Source organism: Lemur catta, chromosome 7, assembly GCF_020740605.2.
Source record: "Lemur catta isolate mLemCat1 chromosome 7, mLemCat1.pri, whole genome shotgun sequence".
In the NCBI taxonomy this organism is placed as follows: Eukaryota; Metazoa; Chordata; class Mammalia; order Primates; family Lemuridae; genus Lemur; species Lemur catta.
In genome coordinates, this window is record NC_059134.1 from 95,957,562 (window position 1) to 95,982,772 (window position 25,211).

The 25,211-nt window shown below is 34.8% G+C and overlaps 3 protein-coding genes across 3 annotated transcripts; 1 reads left to right on the forward strand and 2 right to left on the reverse strand.

Annotated features, from left to right (window-relative positions):
- The first annotated feature begins 5,740 nt into the window (after window positions 1-5,740).
- On the forward strand, window positions 5,741-6,715 carry LOC123641849 (olfactory receptor 5AL1). Its single transcript, XM_045556782.1, has one exon. It carries the CDS (start codon window positions 5,774-5,776, stop codon window positions 6,713-6,715), a length of 942 nt encoding a protein of 313 aa, XP_045412738.1. The 5' UTR covers window positions 5,741-5,773.
- A 5,313-nt stretch (window positions 6,716-12,028) lies between these two features.
- Window positions 12,029-12,961, reverse strand: LOC123642127 (olfactory receptor 5M3-like). Its single transcript, XM_045557038.1, has one exon. It carries the CDS (start codon window positions 12,959-12,961, stop codon window positions 12,029-12,031), a length of 933 nt encoding a protein of 310 aa, XP_045412994.1.
- Window positions 12,962-22,423: 9,462 nt separating this feature from the next.
- LOC123642128 (olfactory receptor 5M8) lies at window positions 22,424-23,365 on the reverse strand. The gene has a single exon (XM_045557039.1). The coding sequence runs from the start codon at window positions 23,348-23,350 to the stop codon at window positions 22,424-22,426; it is 927 nt and encodes a 308-aa protein (XP_045412995.1). The 5' UTR covers window positions 23,351-23,365.
- Between the last annotated feature and the right edge of the window lie 1,846 nt (window positions 23,366-25,211).

Here is a 25,211-nt window from a genome sequence, read left to right on the forward strand (position 1 = left end):
TATAATATTGAAGATACCCTGTAAGATTTGCTTCCACAGCTGAACTAGGGAAAAATAGCAAGGTGCTTGGTTGAAAGGTTTTGGTTTGAAAATGCCGTATAAGTTAGGTTCCTCCTTGACTTTAAAGTGCCTCTATTTATTTGAGTGACTATTTTAACATGACCATTCAAGCATTACCTCTTCTAGATGGCCCTCACATTCAGCCAGTGCTTTTGCTGGACTGATTGATTCTGGGTAGCGACACAAACGTTATTCCACAAGGTGACTGATGAGCTAATTGTCTTGTCCTTGTTAATTTACAGGTTTTACAGTTGCCCATTAATAGGTATCACTGGATGTAGATGTTCTTAACAAATTGCCTGAGTTCCTGTGTTTCACTTATACTTTTCCTGGCCCCATTGTGTCTTGGCACCCCTAAATTCCCCTACCAGTGATGCTAGGGTAAAATACTTACGTTTAATACAACTGAATTGCTTTTTCTCTAAATTTTCTTTCTTTCTTTTTTTTTTTTTTGTAAAAATAAATGGTTGCCTATAATTCTTCTGTCTTTCTACTTACCACTCAACTTATGTGGGTGTGTGGAATACAAATGAACAGAGATTGTTAGAGTGTTTGAAGAGATGGAGTGTTAATTTCTCTGTGATTTTCACATCTTTAAATAACATTATTTAGGAAACAAAATAAAGTTCATTTTAAATCATTTTGGTCTTTGAACAGAACTTTCAAGCACCAATTTTCTGAGATTGAACTAAACGTACCTCCAGACTGATAAGGAATCCATGGCTTAATTATTGTTTGCTTACTGCTCAACAGATTATTGAGTTTCAGACTTAGAGTTGGATCTCTGGTGAAATCCAAATCATTACTTAGTAGTTTTCAAAGTTCAATAACAAGTTAATTTACTTTGATCTAATGCATATCATGACCTCTTACTAAAATTCATAAATATAATAAAATCTATGCTAAAGTATAAAAAGTAAATCAAAATTAGTTAAACGTGTTGAGTTGTTTCCTATGTGTTAAAACAATCTTTCTTATTAGTTATAAATTCTCTATTATACTTTATGGTGGCAAAGTGATCTGCCATTAAAGTGTTTATTATGTTTTTGCACATTAAACAAATTAAGTCTCAAAAGATCATCTACGGCATAATTGCTCATGCTTGTGAAGCATCAACATATTTTTGTTTTCTAATTGTTTAAATTGCAGCAATTAAATTAAAATATTCTAAAGGGACCAACACATCATGCAAAATATACTCACAATACTTAAATAATGTTAAGAATTATTGGCATTCACTGAGTGTGCCTCAAGATTTATTTTGTTCTTTTTGGTTTTATTGTGGATTACTCAAAAGTGATATACAGTAGGAAAAAAAAATCAAGGTAATCAAGGTAGAAAAATAGAGTTTGGAGTAGGATAAATTGTATTCAATTGTTTATTCTACTGGTCTATTTGGAGTGTCTAAATTTCTGAGTCCTGCTAATACTGGGGAAAAAATAAAACCATGTTTGCTTACCAAGAATTTGAAATTAAAGTAGCTTCCAGACAAATTACAAGTGACTAAACTGTTGGATATAAGTGGGAGATAAAATTGAGAGAAACACCCACAGAAGAAAGTGAAATGTCACCTCATATCTGAAGGATAATTAGAAAGGTAGTCACTAACCAGAGGGGTGAATATAAAGGGAGAAGTATTCTGTCCAAACTATGTACAAAACCCATGGTCACATCTGAGAGACTGATAGTATGCAGTATGACTGGTGCATGGAGATTACATGAAGAATAGTGTAAGGAATTAGATTAGTCTCCAAAGAAGGGCTTCTTTATTAATGTTTAATTAACCACATTAAGAAATTAAACACAGTAAGAAATTTGGACTCTATCTCAGACTAATGGGAAACCACAAGCTGAGATTTGCATGTTAGAAAGTACACTCAAAATGCCACATGTACAGAGAGAGTGGCAAACTGATGGGAAGATGGCAATTAGAGTGCAATGACGCAGAGAGCTGTAAATTGAAGCCTAAATAAATAAAATATAAATGGTGGGAGAACTACAGGTAGAGGTGAAAAAATAGGTTAAATAATCTTTAGTGTTCACTTGTATGATAGTAGAAGTTAGGGAGATATATGAAATATGTTTCTCTTTTACTTTTTCACCTCGATAACCGCGAAGAAGATTGCACTATTCACTGAGTTTTGAAATATTTATTGTAATGCATATGGGTGGGATAGGATAAGTTTTGAATAATGAATTCTCTTTGAATTTGTTATATTTGGGTATCTCTGGAATATATAATTGAAGTTGCTTGAGTAGCAACTAGATATGCATACCTAGAGAGGAGAAATCTGGCCTAGAATTTAGACTTTTGCATCACCAGCATATAAGTGACAATGATACTGCTAGCATTAGATGACAGCTCCCAACACGAATATGCAAAAATAGCACGAGTTGCCTTAGGAAAGAATTCTAAACTAATAGTGTTATTTAAAGCATAAACAAAAGCAAAACCGCCAAGGAAAGTAAAAGTGGACAGAAATACAGGAAAACCCAGAGATTCTGATAACTTGTAAACAAATAAAATGATGATTCTCATAGTGAAAGTCAATATCGATGGTATCCAATGCTATAGAGAAGTCAAATAAAAAATCTTCATTTGATTTTGGATGAAAGAAAATGTTGGTGAACTTGGAGAAGTTAATTTCATTGCAATACTGAGAAAAATGTGAGAATATAAGAGTTTACAATATAAAGATGAAGGATGAAGTGAGCATAGGTCACTTTGCCAAGAGGTCCGGTACTGAAAGAATGAAGAGAAGAATAGGAGAGTAAAGGGATCAAGGTAGAGGAATAGGCGGTTGATGGGAAAGATTTAATAAATTAGCAAAGAAGGAAGATTGAGAGAAAAGAAAGAATGAGAACCAAAATATAAGTCTAGATGTTAGAAATAGGACATTTCCCCAACCCCCCACCAAAAAAAAAAAAAAATGGAAAAGATAGTTGTGGAAGCAGGAAGTTTTGGGCAACTAGTGACAAAAATTGAGAAATTTTCTATTTTACTACTTTAACTTCTTCAGTATGGTCAGAAATTGTAGCATCTACTTAGAGTAAGTGGTGGAGGTTGTATAAGGGACTATGAAGGAATCCAAAGGTTCTGAAATAGCTACATAAAGATTAGCAGACAGAACGTTGGTTCAGGAGAAAGCAGGTCAAGTAAATGACCAGCTGATTTTGAATGAGATAAGTTTATAACAGCTCACTTTGGCCTAGAAGTTGTTCTTGATAATTCAGATTCAATTGCAAAGAGACCATTTCAAAATACCCACATTTTGTTATATTTAGAAGGAAATAAGACAAGGAAATTGTGGATGTTGGAAAGAGAAGTCATAGTAATAAATGATAGAGCCTAACCTCTATAGTGGAGAATCGATTAAAGATGGTAAAAAATACATAAGGAATAATTAGTGGGGTTTAAGGAATAGTGATATGTAGGAATAATGAAAAGCTGTAATGTCATAACTGAGGCAAAAAGGAAAGGGCAGAGAGAGTTGTTGTAATCGTAAGGTAATGTTTCAATTTTGGATATCTAGCCTTTGATCAATTTCCAGATAAAATGATATTCAAGATGGAGCCATGGGAGTGGGAAACTTAGGTGGAATGGTGTGAGTTTCAAGTATCAAGAATCTGAAAAGCCATATATTGAATGTGTGGTGTGAGTGGAAAATGATGCCAAATTTGTGCAAGAAGGGTAGACTGATCTTGGCACCAAAGTTTTCAATAAATAAGGGACCTGGAAATATATAAGTTACAAAGTATATAAATGTATAAGTGTCAAAGTATCAGGGAAGTTTACACAAATGCAAGATGTAATAATGAATATGGAACAATGCTCCAAACATCAGCAATGCCTTATCTCACCTGCCAGATTTGAAATATGTGGGGAATTTCAGATTTAGCATGGAAGTGGTCTGGAGAGAAGCAGGTTTTCAAAGAGGAGTCAAGTTTCATTTTAAGAAAAAGAAAAAGAATAGAATGATTGAAGATTTTGGACAGTTTGATAATATCAGAGCAAATACACGTTCCATTTCAGCACAGCAACGTAAGTACTGAAAAGAATAAGAGCCAGGAAGGTAAGGATTAGCAGCAGCTCCCAACCTTTTTGGCACCAGGGACCAGTTTCATGTAACACGATTTTTCCACGGACATGGTGGGGGTGGGGTGGAGGCAGAGCTCCGGTGGTGATGAGAGAGATGGGGAGGGGCTGTAAATACTGTAAATATCACTCCCTTACTGGCTGCTCACCTCCTATTGTTCGCCCTCTCCCCTTCCTAACTTCCATGGAAGACAATTTTTCCAAGGACAAGAGTGGAGGGGTGAGGTGGAAGGGGGTGGGGGGAGTGGAGCGGAGCTTTGCAGCCCAGGGGTTGGGGACCACAGGATAAGAGATCACAAGCTAGTGAGGCAGTGGAAAAATACTTCAAAATACTGCAAAAAAAAAAAAAAAAAGAGAGAGAGATTAAGATTCTACAGGAATCAGTACAATGGGAGGACACACAGGCTTCTTCAGAGGAAGCCTCAATATAAATTATGTTGATAATATCAAGAGCTAAAAGTGACTTATCTGGCACATAATATGAGATGGGCACTGCTCTAGGCACTGGGCATGAACGGACTCATAGACTGCTTTTTCAAAGTTGCTTTGGTCTCTGGTTGATGGGGAAACGCTTGCTTTTCTGAAAAATCATTGCATCAACTACAAACTGAGGTTAGGGAATCAAGGACTAGTTAGCAGGTTATCCTGCTTCACTCTATGCTAGTCATGAAGCATGAAGAGGGCTTAAGCTCTCAGCCTCAGTTTCCCTATGTGAAAATGAAGAAGAGAATCATACCAACAATCTATAGACTGATATAGAGATAGTCTGAAACAGAATAGGGAGAAAAGAAAACCAAATTTACATCTTCTCTGCTTAAGTGAAGATTATTAAATGTTTCTACCTTTCAATTAGCTAGCAACCAATTTGTACTTCTACACAGACATCTTAAAATCTTTTTCTTCTCCTAATTTGCATTTGGATGTTTGGAGATACAAGACAAATGTGTTTTCTGAATCATTTAATGTTCTTTTAACCCAGTTATGCATATTTCAAAAAAAGCAACGCTATTGACATTTCTAAACATATTTTCTCTTTAATTCACAAATACTACATAACAATTGAAGGAAAACTAGAAATCATTGCTATAGAAAAGAAAAAAATATGGAAATAAAAAATTATTCTGAAAGCTTGGCATAGAAATCACCAGTACCCCAAATTTTGTCTAAGACCTTTCACATGACTCTTTCTGGAATCATTTTCTTAAAAATTCTTATTTTCTGTTAATTAAATATTTCAAGAAGCACTTATATCATTTTGTTTAAAGTAATCCAATAATTTTAAAACACTTTTTATCTGTGTTCAAACAACTCTCAATCTTTATTTATCTTATTTAAATAGATATGACATAGATCATTCAATTATGTAAAGCTTTAAAATATTATCTTTTTGTCTTCACAAATCCCCACAGAGTTGCATGATTTGGAATTTCTACCTGGGACAAATCACTTTATTCTGAAAGCAGAACTAACATATGATGCTCCTTTGAATGGGTTCAACATGAGATCATGGTGGGTCAGAACCGTCTCCTAACATCTTGATCATTGCCAACAGGAGCAAGGTTACTCAGAACGTGTGTTCTGGAGGGTTTTATTGTAAAGAACTTTTATACATACTCTATGTCCAAAGGCAATCATTCAGCAGTGTCTGAGTTTATCCTTTTAGGGCTCACAGAAAATGCAGAGCTTCAAGCCATTCTCTTTGGTATATTTCTAGTAGTTTACTTAGCCAGTGTCATGGGTAATCTTGGACTGATTGTGCTAATCCAAGTCAGTCCTCAGCTTCACACACCCATGTATTTTTTCCTCAGCCATCTGGCTCTTGTTGATTTTTCTTTTACTTCATCTGTCACCCCAAACACCTTGATGAATTTTCTGCATGAAGTTAAAAGTATAGCATTTTATGCATGTGCCATTCAGTTATGCTGCTTCATCACATTCGTAGTTTGTGAGTTGTATTTGCTCTCAATCATGGCATATGATCGGTATGTTGCCATCTGCAACCCTTTACTTTATGTCATTCTAATGCCCAGGAAAGTCTGTATTCGAATGACTGCTAGCACATACGTTTATGGATTCACTGTGGGTCTTGTACAGACAGTGGCGACATTCCGCTTGTCTTTTTGTGACTCCAACGTGGTCAACCACTTCTACTGTGATGATGTTCCTTTACTCGAGCTGGCCTGTTCCGACACTCACGTCAAAGAGCTGATGCTGGTAATCATCGCTGGGTTCAATACTCTTTGCTCTCTAGTGATTGTGCTAATTTCTTACATCTTCATCTTCTTTGCCATCCTGAGGATTCATTCTGCTGAAGGAAGACAGAAAGCGTTTTCTACCTGTGCTTCCCACCTGACCTCCATCACAATATTTTATGGAACAGTCATTTTTATGTACCTGCAGCCGAAATCAAGCCATTCTCTGAATTTAGATAAATTTGCTTCAGTATTTTATGTGGTGGTGATTCCCATGTTAAACCCAATGATCTACAGCTTGAGAAATCAGGAGGTAAAAAATGCACTAAAGAGAATTATAGAAAAGTTGTGTTTGGTTATCAAATAACCTAAAAATCACTGGGCAGAGATCAGAGGCTTTAAGTTGTGTCTTACTCAGAGTCACAATGCTGGTAAATGCCAGAGCCAGTTCCTCACTCTCAGTGCTCAAACTCACTCAGTGTGTGTCTCATCTACTATTTCTTTCTCAGTTGTTTCCATATAAAAAGCATTTGGTAAATTTTGAGTCAGTGAATTGTAAAAGTAGAAAAAGAAAGAGATCTTAACCCTCTTTAGCATAACATCTTCATCAATAATTGTCAAAGCAGTAATGGGAAATAGCGGTTTTATATGAACTCTGTGTGATATTGAGAAATTTATGTTACATTGAAATTGTTCAACATCATGAGATATATATATAGGCATATATAATAGTTCAAATTTGCTGCATAGGTCATCTGGAGAACATGTCAAAGTTTAATACCAAGGATTTTCTTGTTTTATGACATTGGATAATTTCCCTAGTACTCCACTTCTGTGCATTCTGCTGGAAAGGATAGTATTAGCAGAGTTACCTTGACATCGAATATTTAGCAGCATGGATGCTGTATCAGTTTGGATCACTAGAGCCACTTCACATCCTTGTAATGCACTGCCTCTTCTATATAAGTGCAAGGTTAGGAAATGAACTCTTCAAAAAGCTTGGCTAACAATTTTAGCTTTTCCAATGGATAGCTGTTATCATGAGTAAATTTCTGCATCTGCAAAAGGCAGCAATAGTTTCCATCTCCTGGACTGACTATGAGGATTGATAAAATTATATATATAAAGGGCATTGCACAGTTTCTAGCACATAGTTGATACTTCACAAATGGTGGGTTTTATACTTAATTATTAGAATTGTTATTGTATAAATGGTTTCTTTCATTCGGTCTTAGGTAATGGGGTAATAACGTCTTTTAAAATAGCAACATGATAGTCTTCATTTTAAAATCAACAAAATGAAAGTATAAAAATTGAGTTATTTTATTACAATCTTTTAAGCAATTTATTTCTTTTAAATTTCTTTGTGTTGTGCATTGATGAACATATTTTAAATTGATTTTTTGGTTTCTTCATACCTGTTACTTAAAATGTGCATATTTTTTCTTTTAAAAAATGGAGCCACTTTTATTTCATTTAGCAAAGATTACATTAATAAATTATTAATTTATTTATTTCCAAACTTTTCAAAGAAAGAATAAGCCACCCTCTACCAAATGCTTTTCATATGTCAAGTGCTGAGTGAGTGTTTTAAATGGATTGTCTCTGTTAATTTTCATAACTTCCAATTGAGATGGGTATTTAAAAATTTTAAAAATTAAAACAGTTTATGTAATTTAATAACATACACATATCTAAAAACTGAAAGAAATAAGATTTGAATTGAATTTTGTTCAACCATAAGGGTTAATTTTTAATGACTGTCTTATACTTTCAACTACAGTTGTACAACATTGGAATTTAAAAAAAGAAATTGAAGGGTGATTGATTAAAAAGTCACCCCAAAGCTAAATTCATATTAAAATCATTTCAAAGTTTAAAAAAATCAAAAGAAAGTTACGCCAGCTTGAGTCTGGTATAGAAAATAGATCCCACTTTTGCTCATGAATTCTAAAAAAGAAAATAAAGGGAAAGGTCACCACATATAGAAGATAGAACTTTCAGTCTTTTTTCATCCCTTTGCTATCAGCGATGTTAACTTCAAATGTTTCTGAGAATCTCCCAAAATCCCCAAAGCCAGATTCTTAGCTATTCCTATGAAACATAACTACATTTCACTTCGACACTTTGATATCACTAGGTCCCATTTGCTATTATACAGCTGGCCTGGTTTAGAAACTCAAGAAAGGATCCTTAACAAATTTTAGGCTCAACTTTCTCATCTATAAAATGAGACTTTTAGGAGAAATGTTTTCTAGTTGTCCTAAACATGTGTCCTAAACATGTGTCCTAAACTTACATAAAAAAATCAACATCCTATTCTTAATTTAATTACTTACAGACCAAATCACTTGTCAAAAGGAAGACCTAAGGAAAAATACACAGTCCATAAATATATAAGTAGTAGTGATTCTTTTTCTTAGATTATACTCTAATATTATTTTGATGAGGTCAAAATAGAGGAAACAATCAACAAAATGAAACAGTAGCCTATGGATTGGGAAAAAAAAACACTTGTGAATCATATATCTGACAAGGGGTTATTACTCAAAATATATAAAGAACTCATACAACTCAATGGCAAAAAAATGTGTAATCCGATTAAAAATGAACAAAGAACCTGAGTAGACATTTCTCCAAAGGTGGCACAAAAATGTCTAACAGTCATATGAAAAAGTGCTCAAAGTCGCAAATTATCAGGGAAATGCAAATCAAAACCACTATTAGATATGATCTCTCAGCCATTAGGATAGCTGTTGTCAAAAAGACAAGAGGTAAGTGTTGGCTAGAGTCTGGAGAAAAGGGAATACTTGTACCCTGCTGGCAGGAACGTAGATTGGTGAAGCCATTATGGAAAACGGTATGGAGGCTCCTAAGGAAATTAAAATTATTCATAGAATTACCATATGACTCAGTGGTCCCTATTCTGTGTATATACCCAAAGGAAATGAAATCACCACCTTGTGTATATTCCTGCAATCTTGTTCACTGCAGTATTACTCACAATAAACAAGATATAGAAATAACAAAAGGTGTCTGTCCATAAATGAGTGGATAAAGAAACTGTGATATGTGTGTGTGTGTATCTATGTATCTCCCAACATCAGGTTGCATGCCTTAAATAGACAATTAACATTTATTAAAAATATATATATACATACACATACATATACACACACTTCAGTTCCTCTGAACTAACACTTAAGAAATGTATTTGAGGGAATATGAGGGAAGTGTAAGAAAGCTTACAAAATGTTTTAAACTCAGCAGAATATTTACAGTCTACATGTATTCCTGAAGTCTTGTGCCTCTAAAACAATTTATTTTGCAATTAAAGTACGTTTTCCAAGAATTTTAACTTCTCACATTTTTAAGTTATCTTTTTTGGGGGGAGTACAAAGGAGTAAAGACAAGTTACTTATCTTCCTTGTATTTCACTTTTTACATTTACAAATTTATAAATAATCAGTGTGATTACTAAGTAAGTACAGATAAAAAGATTAAATGAGTTGATAAATGTTAAATATTTAGGATAAAGTCAAACAATAGCAAATAGTCTATAAATGTCAGCTGTTTATGTTAACATTATTATTATTATTACCATTAGTGTAGAAATTTTAAAAGTAGATGATTTTTTATTAAGTTATAACATTTAAAAAGAAGTCATACAGTAAAGTCACTGTTCTTTTGAGGACAATGCAGTCCACGCAAGCTAAAAAGAATTGAAAAGTGACTAAAGCAAAGAAAATCCACTACAAAGTATAAAGCTTTTAATACCTAGATGCAAAAACAATTGCTTATAATTTTATTCAAGGTACACTACTAATGAGATGTAGATGAAAAAATAATCTTTGTTTACAAGAAAATACATCAGGGATAGTTCACATCATCGATGATAATAAAGCTGATATTTCTCATGGCTCCTTTAGGTGCCAGCCATTGTGCCAAGATCTTTACACATATTCCTATGTAAATGCTCACACCCTACTTGTGACAGGAGCATATTTCTTATTTTATAAGTAATTTCAGCTTTATGTATCACAAAAACAAGGATTAGCAAACTCAAATTTGGGACCAAATCTTACTGAAATCAGGCATGCTCTTCACTAATCTTAGACACTGCTAAAGCTTATTTATTTTCTACTTTTTCCAGCAGCCTTTTTATTCTATGTTCAGATATGAAAACATCATAGAGATCACAGACTGAAGGGTGAAAAATACAAATATTTATTTAAATATACATGGAGAGTGAATGATTTTGGGTAAAAGCAAATGGTCATTGGAGACCCGCTTTCTTCTGTCCACTGCTCTATTGATCAAGACATTTCTGATTTATTCACAGGCCCTGCCTTGCACTTTATCAGGGTTTTCAGGGCTTTTCCAGTTGAGCATCCTTCATTCAAGGGCTGCACCAAGCTTGGTTTCTCTACCAGGGCTTACCAACCAGGCTGTGTACAGCTTGTGTACCACCAGTGTACTGCAGGTGTCCAGACCTGGTGACTTCAGCCATCAGATGTTCCCTCTGTGTCTCAAAACAAATAGAAATGACATGACGTGACATAAAAAAGGGTCAGAAGCACTGGCTTGAGTCAGATTTCCTTAGAGCCCTGGTTAGGCTCAAATGCTTTTTCTGAGAAGTGATATTAGATAAATGATACACCAATAGGTTTCTATTTTATTTCAGGATTCAAAAAATTATAGTGAGTATGCATTCTTTATTTAAGAGGGATGATTTTAATTTATTTTCAATGAAGTATAGCACATTTGGTATACATAAGTTATGATTTGTTTTTTAAAGGTAGATATGGTAAAAATGAATATAATGAAACTTTTAAGGGCACAGCTAGTTCTACTACCATCAGACCCATAAAGACAAAACAAACAAAAAAACCAGAAAACGAGTAAATATATTTCTACATCTCTTCAAAATATTCTGAGACTAACTTGCTAAAATCTACTTAGGGGAGCACATTTTAAATTCCAAAACACCAATGAGGTTGTGTCAACACCTCAGTCATTTAAAAAGGTAAAGATCTTAAATTAATATCATAAGATATTAAATAATTCCTTTTATAAATAAATTGTATTTAATGAAGTACTTAGTACACATTTGAAAATGAAAACCCATGTGGTATGCAGTTAATTAATGTTGCTTATAAGTATAATACATTATACAGAAAATATTCCATTATTATGGAACATGTCTCCAAACATAATAATGATTAATATTTCCCCAAATATAATAGTGATTAATGGTGAAACTGAGTTCAATTTAAACATTTTGAAAAAGATAACACATATTCCAGAACCAAAAACTACTCTAGATTCAAAGAAAAAGAGAATAATAGAGATCATTACAGTTTTTATAAAAGCAGAATTGAAAGGATGGAATTGTGAAATGTCAAAGAAACATGAAAAAATTTACCTTGTAACCTACAGAATTTGACATTGTCTGGAAGGGAGAAACTGTGTTTTCATCATTTCAGATTTCATGACCCAGAAAATTCTGTTTACAACACATTTCTCTTATCTCAACACCATTATTCCTCTTTCAATTATATATTATTTTTGTCTACTCATTGAAAATATAAATAAAGAATCACCTCAAAATTATCCAAGAGAAATGGTTAATTTCCATCCCTTCTAATGAACTATGGATGTCATTGTGCATTTTGTGTTTTTATTTAGTTGAAAATGCTCTACCAATTGCTTTGCTCATGGCCTCCTTCACATCCTTGTTCCTGAGACTGTAGATCATGGGGTTCAACATAGGAATGACCGTGGTGTAGAAAACAGCCACCATTTTCCCCTGCTCCACGGACTCCTCAGTGGGGCTTCTAAGATACATGAAGAAGAGTGTTCCATAAAATATGGTGACAGCTGTCAAGTGGGACCCACATGTGGAAAAGGCTTTCTTTCTTCCTTCTGCTGAGCGCATTCTTAGGATGGCAATAAGGATAAATATGTAGGAGACAATAATGACCAATAAGGAGTAAGAGAAGTTGAGACCTGCCAGTGTGCGCATGGTGTATTCTTTAATGAAGGTCCCCGCGCAGGCCATTTTGATGAGAGCTGGGTCTGCACAGTAGAAATGGTTGATCTCAATGTTCCCACAGAAGTACAACCCGTGGGTCCACAGTGTTGAGATCAAACTAATAAAAAAGCCATAAACGTAAGGGAAAGAGATCAGTCGAATACAGACAGTTCTTGACATTCTGCTGCCATAAAGTAGAGGGTTGCCAATTGCCATGTATCTGTCAAAGGCCATCACAGCAAGGATGAAGACTTCTACGTGGACAAAGGCAATGAAGAAAAAGCACTGCACTATACATCCAGGATAGGAAATGGTTTTGGTCTCAGATACCAGATTTTCCAACATTTTAGGGGTGACATTAGAGGAGAACCACACATCTGCAAAAGACAAGTGACTGAGGAAAAAATACATGGGGCTGTTGAGCTGGGGACTGATCCTGATTAATATGATCATGCCAATGTTCCCAATCAAGGTGATAATGTAGACCACCAAGAAAACCAAAAAGAAAAGGAGTTGTAATTCAGGACGAGTAGTTAACCCCAAAAGAATAAATTCTGTCACATCAGTAAAATTGAGCATTTTCTTAAATCTGATCCACAGATAGATGCATTTTATCTAATGAAATAAATAGAATTCAGTAAATACACACACCTAATATAGCTATTCCTCATTTATCTTATATTTTCCTAATTTATTTCATTGCCTTTGCTATTTTGCTTTCTGTCCCTCTTCTCTTCTTTCTCACATATATTTTCTTATCAGTATTTATTTCTGCCATTCTAGTATACATATACATGAGATTTTTTATGCAGAGTGGTAAAATAATATAAACATAGAAATATAGTGACATAATTTAGTATATCTGCTTTTATTTGCCTAGAAACAGAGATTTAAGTAGGAGAATTTTTTTCTTGCTATCTCCTGGAAAGACAAAGACCACTTATCACTGGCCTCAACTTTTAGCATGTGCTTACGTTTTATTTATTCACTGGATTTGTAGAGTTTATATGGTCTATCATATATTAGAAATTTATTCAAAGCCGCAGTCAAGAAAGTATAGTCCATAATCAGAAACTTAAATAATAACTCATTTAGTCATCTTACAAAGTTGAGATGTTTATTATAAAAAAGGATTTAATAAAAAGTGTACCTTAACATATATCCACTATTCATATCAGAATAAAGGAAAAACAGATGATTTCTATTGATTCAGCAATTTTTAATTTCTTTAAAAAATCATCCTAAAAAAGAAATGAATCCTTGCTAGCCATGCGCATTTAAGTCTGATAAAAATGAACCAAAGCATCACATCCTCTCTAAAATATTATCCTCCCTTGACCTAGAAGGATCAACAAATGCTATAGCAGTCTCTTCTTTTCTCTCTTAGAATTTTGAGTAAAATAAGAGTAATAAAATACTGAATGTGGCCAATATTATTTACTCTATAAATTCTTAAGCTTAAATTAATAAAATGTCAATGTTTGCACCTCCATAATATTTTGAAATAAAAAAAAAGTAAAACAAAACGTCTAAAATGTACCAGGAAGCTAAAAACATTTGTTAATGGGCTAGGAAGGAAGTTATTTTGGTTTTTGACTGGATCACATTAAGATGGCTAGCTACCTGGGTTCTGGAGACCTATCTGGGTTCTAGCAGATTCTAATACTCTAGTTTAAATATTTCAAACTAATTTATAAGCAGTGATTTTATATTTATGTTCCATTCATTCTTCAACCAAGAGATTGTACAACTGATAATTCTTTATAAAATGATCATATATTAACATTTGCCACCCAATTAGAAAAATACATCATCACTTCCCAGCTAGTCTCTGGTGATGCTGAATTGCTGAGAGAGAATAAAGATTAATGACTTGGGTGATTCGTTTGTTGCACTAAGTATTATGTATTAACAAACTTGAAATATTTTGTTAACAGTATAATAAAATGGCTAAAGTTCACTACACTACTTCAGGGTGACTAATACTGGCTAAGAAAATCATACACCTGTATAAAGAAGGTTCTGAACTTTTAATGGTTAAGAGTGTTACCTGTAAATAACTCATATTATGAATATGCTTGCAAGCATAATACTTAGGATGAGGGGAGAAAAAAAGTTTAATATAAATCTCAAATGTTCCTGTAGGTTGAAAAATGTGTTTTTACAATATGAAAATGACTTCAGAAGTACCTAGAAAAAGAGCCTGATTTTTAGTCTCTAACATTCTCTGGCCTTGTTTTTTGAGCGTCTTATTTTAGTGTGTCACCTATTCAGAAGGAGAAAAGTAGTTGTAACACATAGTATTTATTTCAAAAGGATTGCTGCACCCTTCATGGTAACTATTGAACATACAGATGCACACACACACCCATCACTGATACACACACATATAGAATTTATATAAAAGCAACCCAATTAATGGCTTTTCTATCACCTAAATGGTGAACTCTTTGTACCTACTTCACAGAGGTATAAAGAAGATGAATGAAATATTAAATGGAAAATGTCTTTGACATATTCTAAAGCATAGTAGTATAACAATAGAACGTAGAACATAATATAAAATCGCCTATTTTTCCAGAAAACTTTCAGAGGCAACACAAATTTACATTGGATAGGTAAAAAAGAGAAAAATTATATATTTAGCTCTGTGCCCTAATATAAAGATTTAAAAAGAATATCTATCTTCAAAGCTTAATACCTCGCTTAAGATACAGAGCAATAAGATTTGATGGTTTGCTTTAAAATAATGTGTTACCTATCTCTTGAAGGTGATTTCTTCTGAAAAATCAGAACTCTGGTGAGGATTAAATAACATGATAAAAGTAAACGGTGTAAGAGAGTGTCTAGCACATTAAATATCATTAGCTAGTATTGTCAGACTTTTTATCATTGCTATTACCTCCATACATTTATAATAACATTTTCATCAATTCTTTCTTATTATAAGCCCTTCATCGAACTCCCTATTGGCAGGTAACTTTGTTCCTGCCAAATTATGCCACTGAATACTAAAACACTCACTAATACTAGATCATGTGTATACCAGAATATGCCCTTACTGGCTCCTTAATAACTTGAGGTAAATGTCATTGGTCTCCTACTGGGGTTTAAGACTCTGTTATTTTGTTCTGTTATTATTTATTTACCTAATGCATTCCAGAAAACTCACTGGTTCTTTCACCAACAGTAGCTATTACTAACGACCTGTTTCTTGTCTGTAAAGACACATGCTTTTTACTATTCATTACCATATGAACTCTGTCCCTTTCTATTTATTCCTTAGGATTTTCCCCTGTCTTAGTTTTCTTGTTATATCTGCTCCCCCCAATACTCATCTCTTTGTTGGAATTCACATGGTAGAAATAAAATACAGATTGGCAAAAGGAGAAATTATTTTCTTTCTTTCTTAAAACATTCGCAGTGATTGAAGCAAATTTAAAGCAACAACACTGTAAGTGGCCTCTAGCAAAACACTCCCAGGACAGAGAGAACTCACCTCAGTTCACTACCAGCTCAGTCTGTGGTAGAATATACATAGAGTAAACAATGGCCACCCAGTATGGGCAAAAATGTCCTGGTCCAGGAACGTTAAGTTTTGCCTCCTGGGAAACCCCATGGTCATTGGCAAATCAAGAAGATTGGTCACCTTAGGAAATGTTAGAATCCATTATTTAAACTACAAGGGACTTAAAAACATCTTCAAAGTGCTCTTAGTAACAGAGCAGGGAATTACAGAAAACGACATGCAGAGCTGACTTTTGTTTTCTCAGGGGGTCTCCATGTTAAGCTCCAATCATTTAGGATGGAGAAAGAAGAATGAAGAAAGGACCTGGTGGTTTCTAAACAGTATAGCATCATTTATTAATGTCTTGTGGACAAGACGGCTTCTTCATCAATAATTGAGTTTGAAAACTAACTGTTGGTATTGTATAGATGATGGCACCATATAAAAGTTTAATTCAATGATTGTTCACATACATGAGAGAGAGAGACAGAAAAATTAATGACATTTCTACTAGCAAGATAATGTTAGTAGAGCAAATAGGAACACTGTTATTTGGTTAGCATTTAGTGACACTTTATGGGAAGGATTTCTATTGTCTGTTTAGGTAAAATAGTATGCATTTCTGTCACTAGATAAATTACAGTTCTTGTACTAGGGGCATCGAGCCCAAAGCACTACTCACAACTAACCTCCATTGCTGCAGTGAAGTGTCTCTAATCCTATTTCCTAACAGTCCTCCATAGAACATTCTCTTTCTACTCAGAATCACCAGGAAAGCCTGGAGAACTGACACTTCCGACTGGTTTTATAAAAACACACAGATTTTCCCCATGCATATACCAACCTGTGCATGATGACAAACTGTTTTGGAGACATCCTATCTGTCATCATCAAAGGATAATTCAGAAGGATTTATAAAGGTTGGATTTCCCACTATGGGGCTTTCTCACTGGAGAATACAGATGGATACATGGAGCAATTAAAATGGTACATATTGCATCACCTACGGTGGAGAATGAGTCTCAAGAGCAAAATATCTCTCAACAGAATTAGAATTTTTAAAAACAAGGGCTGGAAAAACTTGATATTTTGCTTTCTTCCTGTTTAATCATGTCAATACTGCATCAGTCACAACATATGTTCGGAACAATGTGTACTTCACACTTGACAAATACTAGCATATTTCTTTGTATTAGTTAAGAAAGTCCCTTCCCTTTTTTGAGTATAAAAGTTAGTAAAAAGTGAGCGAGTGTAGGAGGATACGTTTCCTACGCATGTATCGTTGATGACTCTACATGGGCTTCTCTTCTCTGAAAGAATTAATATAATTCTCTAAGACCAACTTAATTCCTAAATTAGGATTGACAGTTTTCCAGTGTTGTTTATGTTGTTTTGTTATTTTTAAACATGGTAGAAAAATAAATTGCCTGATTTATTATTTTTTTTTATTGATGAAAGATGATTTCTAATAGCCATTTTGTTCACGTTTATAGTTTCTACCCATTTAGGACAGAAAATAAATGAACATGCTTAAGAAATATGATTTAAATTTTTATTGACAAAGATAATTGTTTGCAAATGTAGTGGGTATGATTTTCAGTTCACAATCTCTATATCATAAGGCATGCAAGTTTATTTCTCTAATTGAGCTTAATTAATATTTTGAGGTTCAATCTTGTAAGGTGGAAGAAACTAATTAGATCGATTTATCTCCCTGCTTCCCACAGGACTGCCTCTGAGTTCTAGCAGGCACATGTACTCCATGATTCTTGATCTTGATGTCACCATCTATAGATATTGATATTTATTTATTATATACCTGGAATACAGTTTAAAAAATTATGCCCACTCTCATGGAGCTTATATTCTAGTGATATATTCTTATTCTTATCTGATTATTGCTTAGTTTTCCATACTTAGAACGGTGAGACCTCTTACTATTTTTTCCAATTTTATATTCTTTTTTTTTCTTTCAAGGAGCAGGGAGCATTTTGGAGCTACCATGCCACGTTGGACCACAGAGGGCCCATGGAGACTCAAGCCCTACCTCTCCAGACACATGCTGCAATCATTGCTATTTTGGAAACATTGTTTCCAAGATTCAAGTAGGAAAAATAATACAAGCCATTCTAGTACCTGATTCTGCAAACCTAATAGAATGTTTTTTACGTCCCTCTCAATTTCTAAATATAATTTAGAGAAAGAGAGTAAAGGTATCAATGCCCCTGTTTCTCAGGCAAACACATAAGTGATCACTTCTAGCTTACCTTTGTCTCTCCCCTTCCTTCAAATTAGGATATTTTTCTAGATGTTCTAATAAATACATCCTTCATGTTTTTTAAATTTCTGCATCCCCTTGACCTTGCCTTATATATATGCAATTGTTATATTGTGATAGAATAAGAAATATATATTTGGTCTTCATCTCTGGTTCCTGGCCACAGCTCCTAAAACCCTTGTAATTTCCTAAATTATGAGAGCCACAAAGGTAAAACCTTTGTTATTCATAACAAGCCCCTTTTGACCACATCTGAGTTTATGTTAATGAAGTGACTTTTGGAAAGCTCCTAAAAATGGGGACTGGTTGCCAGAGGAATAAACCACATGAATGATTAGAGGGTTGGAACTTCCAGCTCCAGTCTCTGACCTCCAGGGAGAGGAGAGGGACCGGGGATTGACTTAATCACCAATGGCCAATGGTTTATTCAATCAGCCTATGTATGAAGCCTCCATAAGAACCCAAAAGGATGGGGTTCAGCAACTTCTGGGTTGGTAAACACATGGATGTGCTAGGAGGGTGGCATACCTGGAGACAGCATGAAAGCTCCATGCCCCTTTCCACGTACATTGCCCTTTGCATCTCTTCCATCTGTCATTTCCTTAGCTGTATCATTTTATAACAAACCAGTAGTTTGGAAAATTAATTTGTTTTTCTGAGTTTTGTTAGCCATTCTATCAAATTGTCAAACCCAAGGGGGTCATAGGAACCCCAGGTTTATAGGCTGCCTAGCAGAAGTATCAGCGGCCCACATTTGCCGTCAGTATCTGATGAGGCAGGTGGGCAGTGGGGAATCTTGTAGGACTGAGGCCTGAGCCTGTGTGATCTGAGGCTAAGTCCAGGTAGATAGTGTCAGAATTCAATTAAATCATAGGATATCCATTTGGCGACCACAGAGAACTGAAGAACTTCTTGGTGAAAAAAAATAAAAAAACATATTAGGACCCAGAAGTGTTTATGATTGTGTAGAAAGAAAAATAGTTTGATTTTTTCAGTAATATATAATTATATAATATTAACTAGCATTGACTCAAAATTATGAATAATAACCTAAAAAGACTGGATCATCTAGCAGCCAACAAGTTTTTAATAAATGCTCACAAATCCCTGAAGATCGTACTCCATTCATTTTGTCTTAAGTGTAACATTTAATATATTGATAAATTGTATCTCTACTGGCCAAACTGTTTTCAATCCAAAGACTTATTTATTAAACCAATTGTCTATATATTATTGGTCAATACCAATATAACAAAAGGGTAATAATCCTTGTATATGAATTACTGCCTTACCCATTCCCTTAACTTTTGAAAAGCAGGACTAGATATGAGAGGAAACACCATCAGACTTGGATAGCACTTAGGATGCGCCCTATCAGGCACATGCTCTTTGCTATATGTTTCTTCTCTTACGGTGCAGTAATCCAGCCTGTGATCCCTAACAGTTCTGTTTCTGGACTCAGTCTTTAGATGGTTGTATAATGTGCTACCCAGACAAGTCTAGTAACCTCGTTCCAACTCTTTTTTGATGCTTGGGTGTGAATTTTTTGACGCCAGATGGTTTCACACTTGTGAAAAGCTCTTTTATGACAATGGTCCATGACGAACACAAGTCCTCTCCTCTGATATAGATTCTAATTGTGTATTTCCCTTTGTCACTAAGACACTTGAAGAGGTAATGTCAAGCAATGAAGACACTAAGTAAGAAAATTTTAGTGCACACTTCCTGTTCATTGATTTGACATCAGCATTGTTGACCATTCTCAAACAACCTCAGAGGATCAGGAAATACTGTAAACAACCCAAATGCCCATCAATCCACGAATGGATTAGTAAACTGTGGTATATGTATACCATGGAGTATTACTCAGCTATAAGAAATAACGGTGATACGACATCCCTTTAGTTCTCCTGGAGAGAGTTGGAACCCATTATATTAAGTGATGTATCCAAAGAATGGAAAAACAAGCATCACATGTACTCACCAGAAAATTGGTTTCCCTGATCATCACCTAAATGCACATCGGGGAAGGGTACCATGCTTGAGGGTGCTGACTCGGGGAGGTGGGGGGTGGGGGGAATGGAGGTATGACTACATGGTGAGTGTCAGGCACACTGTCTGGTGAATGGACACGCTTGAGGCTCTGACTCGGGGGGATGGGCAGGACATGGACATTGTATATAACCTGAACTTATGTATCCCCATGATGAGCTGAAATTAAAATAAAAAAAAATGCAATAACAGAAGTGTAAATCTGTGGATGAACCATAATATGGCACCTACAGAACCTAAATGTATCAGAGAAACCTCGCAGGAAGAGACAATCCTTCAGCTAAGTCTTAATTGATAATAAACAAAAATGTTGATAGGAATCTGGAATTGATAATAGAAAAGCCCATTAATTGTCCTACAAAATACTTTTCACTTAATAAAAAGAATAATAATTTAATAAACTTGATTAACCAAATTACTTGATTAACCAAGATGGCAATCTATAGCACCATCCAATAAGAAAAGAGAACATATTTCATGCCTCAGTGCCTCCTATTATTTCTCCCATTGATTAAGCTCTGGCTACTTGGCCTTTCTTTCTGCTACTTCAACATGCAGGCTTCGTTCCTGAAACTGTAGATGCTGTTGATTCTCTTGGTTACAGATCCCAAAAATCTGCTGACGTTTGCCGCCTTCTCATTATTTAGGCTTCAACTCAAATGTCAACTCCTCCAGAGTCCTTTTCCATTCATTGAAATTAACACATTAGCATGACTCTCACCTCTGCAGCTCCCAAGACATTCCTTAGTGACTTGTCCTGCTTTGGTGTCACCACTCCACTTACCAGTACCCTGAAATGTTTTATTGTGTGTTTGTTTAGGTATCTATCTGGGTACCCTGCCCTTAATTTAATAAAGGACTGTTTTCTGTCTTGTATATTGTTGAAGCTCCAGTTTGTAGGGTATTTCCTTGTAATTAATATAGGTCATATGAACAAAATGTTTTAAACCAATAATAGGAATCATTATCCCCAAATTATATCTCTTAAATTAGAGAAGAATCCAATGGGAGGACAGACGACTTCTGAGAAAAAATGTGTACATTATAGATAACCTATTTTGTTTGACCCTATAAGAAGAGCTTTATAGTTTAGTGGGAAGTTTGGAGAAAACTAGCTACTGTCCAAAAAGAAAAGCAAAACTAGAGACAATTATTAAATCTATGAAAACCAAATAATTTTGCAGGAAGAGAATTATAATCATAGTATTACTCATAATATGAATAATTAATATTAGTATTAGTGATGCTCATAGTATTACTCATAGTATTCTTCAGGTATTACTGATGTTATATCCATAGTAGTTTTAACAATAAGAATTGACTGAACAAAAAATTCAAATGTCACTCCATTGTGAAAATGAAGAAAAAGAAGTGTTGGTTGTAGAATAGGGATGAAGAGATTGGTGAAAGAATAACAACACCTTATGACACCTAGAGACAATTATATATAATATTTATAATATATAATTTTAGCTAAACACATTGTATATAAAAGCATAGAAAAAAGACTTGAAGAGCACAAAACAAAATCTCAAACATGATTTCCTCAAGGGTTATGATGTTCACTTTCTATTTTATATATTTCAGCCAGTTTAAATTTGAATAATTATTAATAATATTGTTATCAATAAGAAGAGGATATTTTGTGCCATGGAAATAAGCAAACTCAATAATTCCTAGTAGTTTATCAAAATAAAGTACATGTATCAGCCATTCTACATTTCCATTGTGAGTTGGTTAAGGATTCTCTTCCATGTCACCTGTCTAAGCAACCATCGTCTTAGTTCTTGCTGGCCGACAAAGGGAAAAAATAATATCCATTCAACAGTCTTCTCATAAGCAATTAAATGCTCAAAACAGAAGTAACATATCTGAATTTAATCTCACTTTTCTTAAATAGCCACGTGCTCCCACCTAAACCCAAGGGGTAGAAGTGTAAAGCCACCTTGTGCACAGAAGACAAAGAATTTAAAATATCCTGCAAACAAGATGATTGTTTAGTTAATGACAACTAATAACACAAAAATTTTTTAATCAAAATTTTATGTGCTTGCAATTTAGAAAATAATTAAAGTTTTAAAAACTACAGTGTTCTCTGTCAATGTACCATATTTCTCATTTCACCATCAATTCTGTCCTACAACATAAGAAAAATGTCTAGGAAAGCTTTGTAACCAAAATAACAGTGATTTTTTTAGGAAAATTATTTTTTCTGTGACAGCACTTTGATTAATGCTTCTTTTACATCTTTATTTCTAAGGCTATAAATCATGGGGTTCAACATGGGGATCACTGTGGTATAAAATACAGCAACCATTTTTCCCTGCTCCACAGATTCATTTGAGGGGGGTCTGAGATACATGAAAAAAAGAGTTGCATAGAATACAGTGACAGCTGTCAGATGGGAACCACAGGTAGAGAAAGCTTTGCGTCTGCCTTCTGTGGAGCGGATCCTCAAGATAGCAGAAAAAATATAAAGGTAGGAAATAAGTATGATGAAGAGAGAAAATGAAAGGTTGCATCCAGCCACAACAAACATTGATGTTTTCTTGTTGTAGGTATCAGAACAAGCCAGCTTAATCAGTGGTGGGTCAGCACAGTAGAAGTGGTTAATTTTGTTGGGGCCACAGAAGGCTAGGTTGTAGGTCCACATGGTCTCCATCAGGCCAGTGAGTGCTCCATACACATAAGGCACCGTGATGAGGGATGTGCACACACTCTTGGACATTTTGCTGCCATAAAGCAGAGGGTTGCAGATGGCCATGTACCGATCAAAGGCCATCACAGCCAGGATATACATCTCCACATGGGCCAAGGCAATGAAAAGGTAACACTGCACTAGACAAGCAGGATAGGAAATGGTTTTCTTCTCTGAAAGGAAAATCTCCAGCATCTTTGGGGTCACATTGGAAGAGAAGCACAGATCCGCAAAGGATAAATGACTCAGGAAAAAGTACATGGGCGTGTGGAGCCGGACATTGACCTGGATGAGGACAATCATGCCAAGGTTCCCAGCCACTGTGACCATGTAAACTGCCAGAAACAACACGAAGAAGAAAATCTGCAATTCCAGGCGATTGGTCAATCCCAGGAGGATGAACTCAGTCACTGAGGTAAAGTTTCTTTTCATAATTTCCTTCAACGGGAGAAGCGAACTTTATATTGGATTAGAGTAAAATGAAAAAAAAATTATATCATTACAGTAATGATCTTGTTACTAAATCTTTCCCCCTTTTGTCAGCAGTTATCCACACTCCATTTCTACTGATCTTCATGCTTAGTAAATTCAGTAACAGTCAAGCATTGAAACACAGGGATAGTAGTCCAAGTAGCTCTCTACCTTTTATGACTCAGCCCTCTATTTTTCTTGTTTTATTTTCCTCCTCTTCCTTTCCATGCCCTTCTAATTCAGCTTTCATTCACTTTATTTTCTTCACCACTTTCTCCTCCTTATCTTCCTCTGCTCCTGCCTTTTATTTGAGAAATGTGCTTTACAGGTTTACTTGCCCCAAAATATGACCTTTAGGACTGAACAATTCCTTTACACTGATTATAATGGGAACAAAGAATGAGTTTAGAGAGAGAAAAGTACAAGATATCAAAGGGCAATATTTGCCCAAATGACTTTGTGTTATTTTTGAAGTTTTCACCAATCCAATTCCCTACTGGAGAAGCCTGAGTAATTAAGCTGGGCTAGTGTGTTACTTCCCTAACCTACAGAGAAATGTTTCATTTTTTTAAAAAAATGTACACATATTTAAATTTTGAGGGTTGCCCAGCTTTTACATTCTGCAGCCATTACACCTCATTAGAATTCTTCCGGAGGAAATTTCCCATTGCCTGGAGTTGAGACCAATGGAAATTCTCTCCTCTTTGTCTCCCACTTCTGGTTGCCACTGAGGAACCAGATCTTTGATTCAGGTAGGACTAGGTACGGATCAGATGCATGCACCTGGTTATCTTACGTGAGTTAGGCATTCAAGGTGGACATTAGTTTTTCATCAAATTGATTACAGCAAGTCTTAAAGACCAGACCAATCCTGCAAAGGAGCAGTGGCCCTGCGTGGTTTGATCTGCTCAGGCTCCAAACCTCCCTAGGTTGCTATCTGTTCTCTAAGTCTGGTCTTCTAGCTGCACATTGACGTGGGAGACCACAATATCCTTCCAGAATGTTGCTTTTTGTATAGAATGTCCAGAACTGTCTTCTGTTGCTTGCAACAAAGAAAAAACTGATAAAACTTATGTTAACTAAAATGCACATTGCTATTTTTCTATATGGAGACTATATTCACAAGAACATCCCATAGAAGGCTATTCTTTGACTATGAATACCTAAAACAAAGGTTTAATTTGTGATATATACATCAAGTAAAATCTGTGGTATCCCTCTGTTCAACCATAGTAGTGATGTACCCTTGTTATTTCTTTTATATTAAGCTCCCTTCACTTTTAACCTGTTTCCTTGTTTATTGTTCTTTTTTAAGATAAAATTTATATACAGTGAAATTCACATATTTTAAGTGCAAGTTCTTCTATGTCTGATAAGTGCATACACCCCTGCAACCTACAATTGAACATTCTTCATTTTTAGGATGCAACAAAACAAACAGATTAATACCTCAGTAAAACTACAATAGTCTTAGCATGAAATCACTTCATAGGATCTGCACTTAGATATGCTGTTCTACTCATTGGGCATTTTCTTTACTCTGAGTTTCTGTTTTATCACTCATTTATTTATTTAACAGACACATAGTGTGTCTCATATGCCAAGCTCTAATCTAATTGTTTTATAAATATTAACTCTTTTGACCCATAAACCACCTTTATGGCATTCAGCCTATAATAGCTATGGATAATAACATTTCTCTCAAGTTTAATACATAAGGGAATTCTTTATGGACAGTAAAGTGTACTGGTAAAAAAATATGTGCTTTGGAGTCAACTGTTAAGTTTACATTCTGACATCAACACTTCTGATCTGAGTAATC

Excerpts from the sequence above, each read along its gene's own strand:
- LOC123641849 (XM_045556782.1), top strand. The coding sequence starts at position 5,774 with ATGTCCAAAGGCAATCATTCAGCAGTGTCTGAGTTTATCCTTTTAGGG.
- LOC123642127 (XM_045557038.1), bottom strand. The coding sequence starts at position 12,961 with ATGCTCAATTTTACTGATGTGACAGAATTTATTCTTTTGGGGTTAACT.
- LOC123642128 (XM_045557039.1), bottom strand. The coding sequence starts at position 23,350 with ATGAAAAGAAACTTTACCTCAGTGACTGAGTTCATCCTCCTGGGATTG.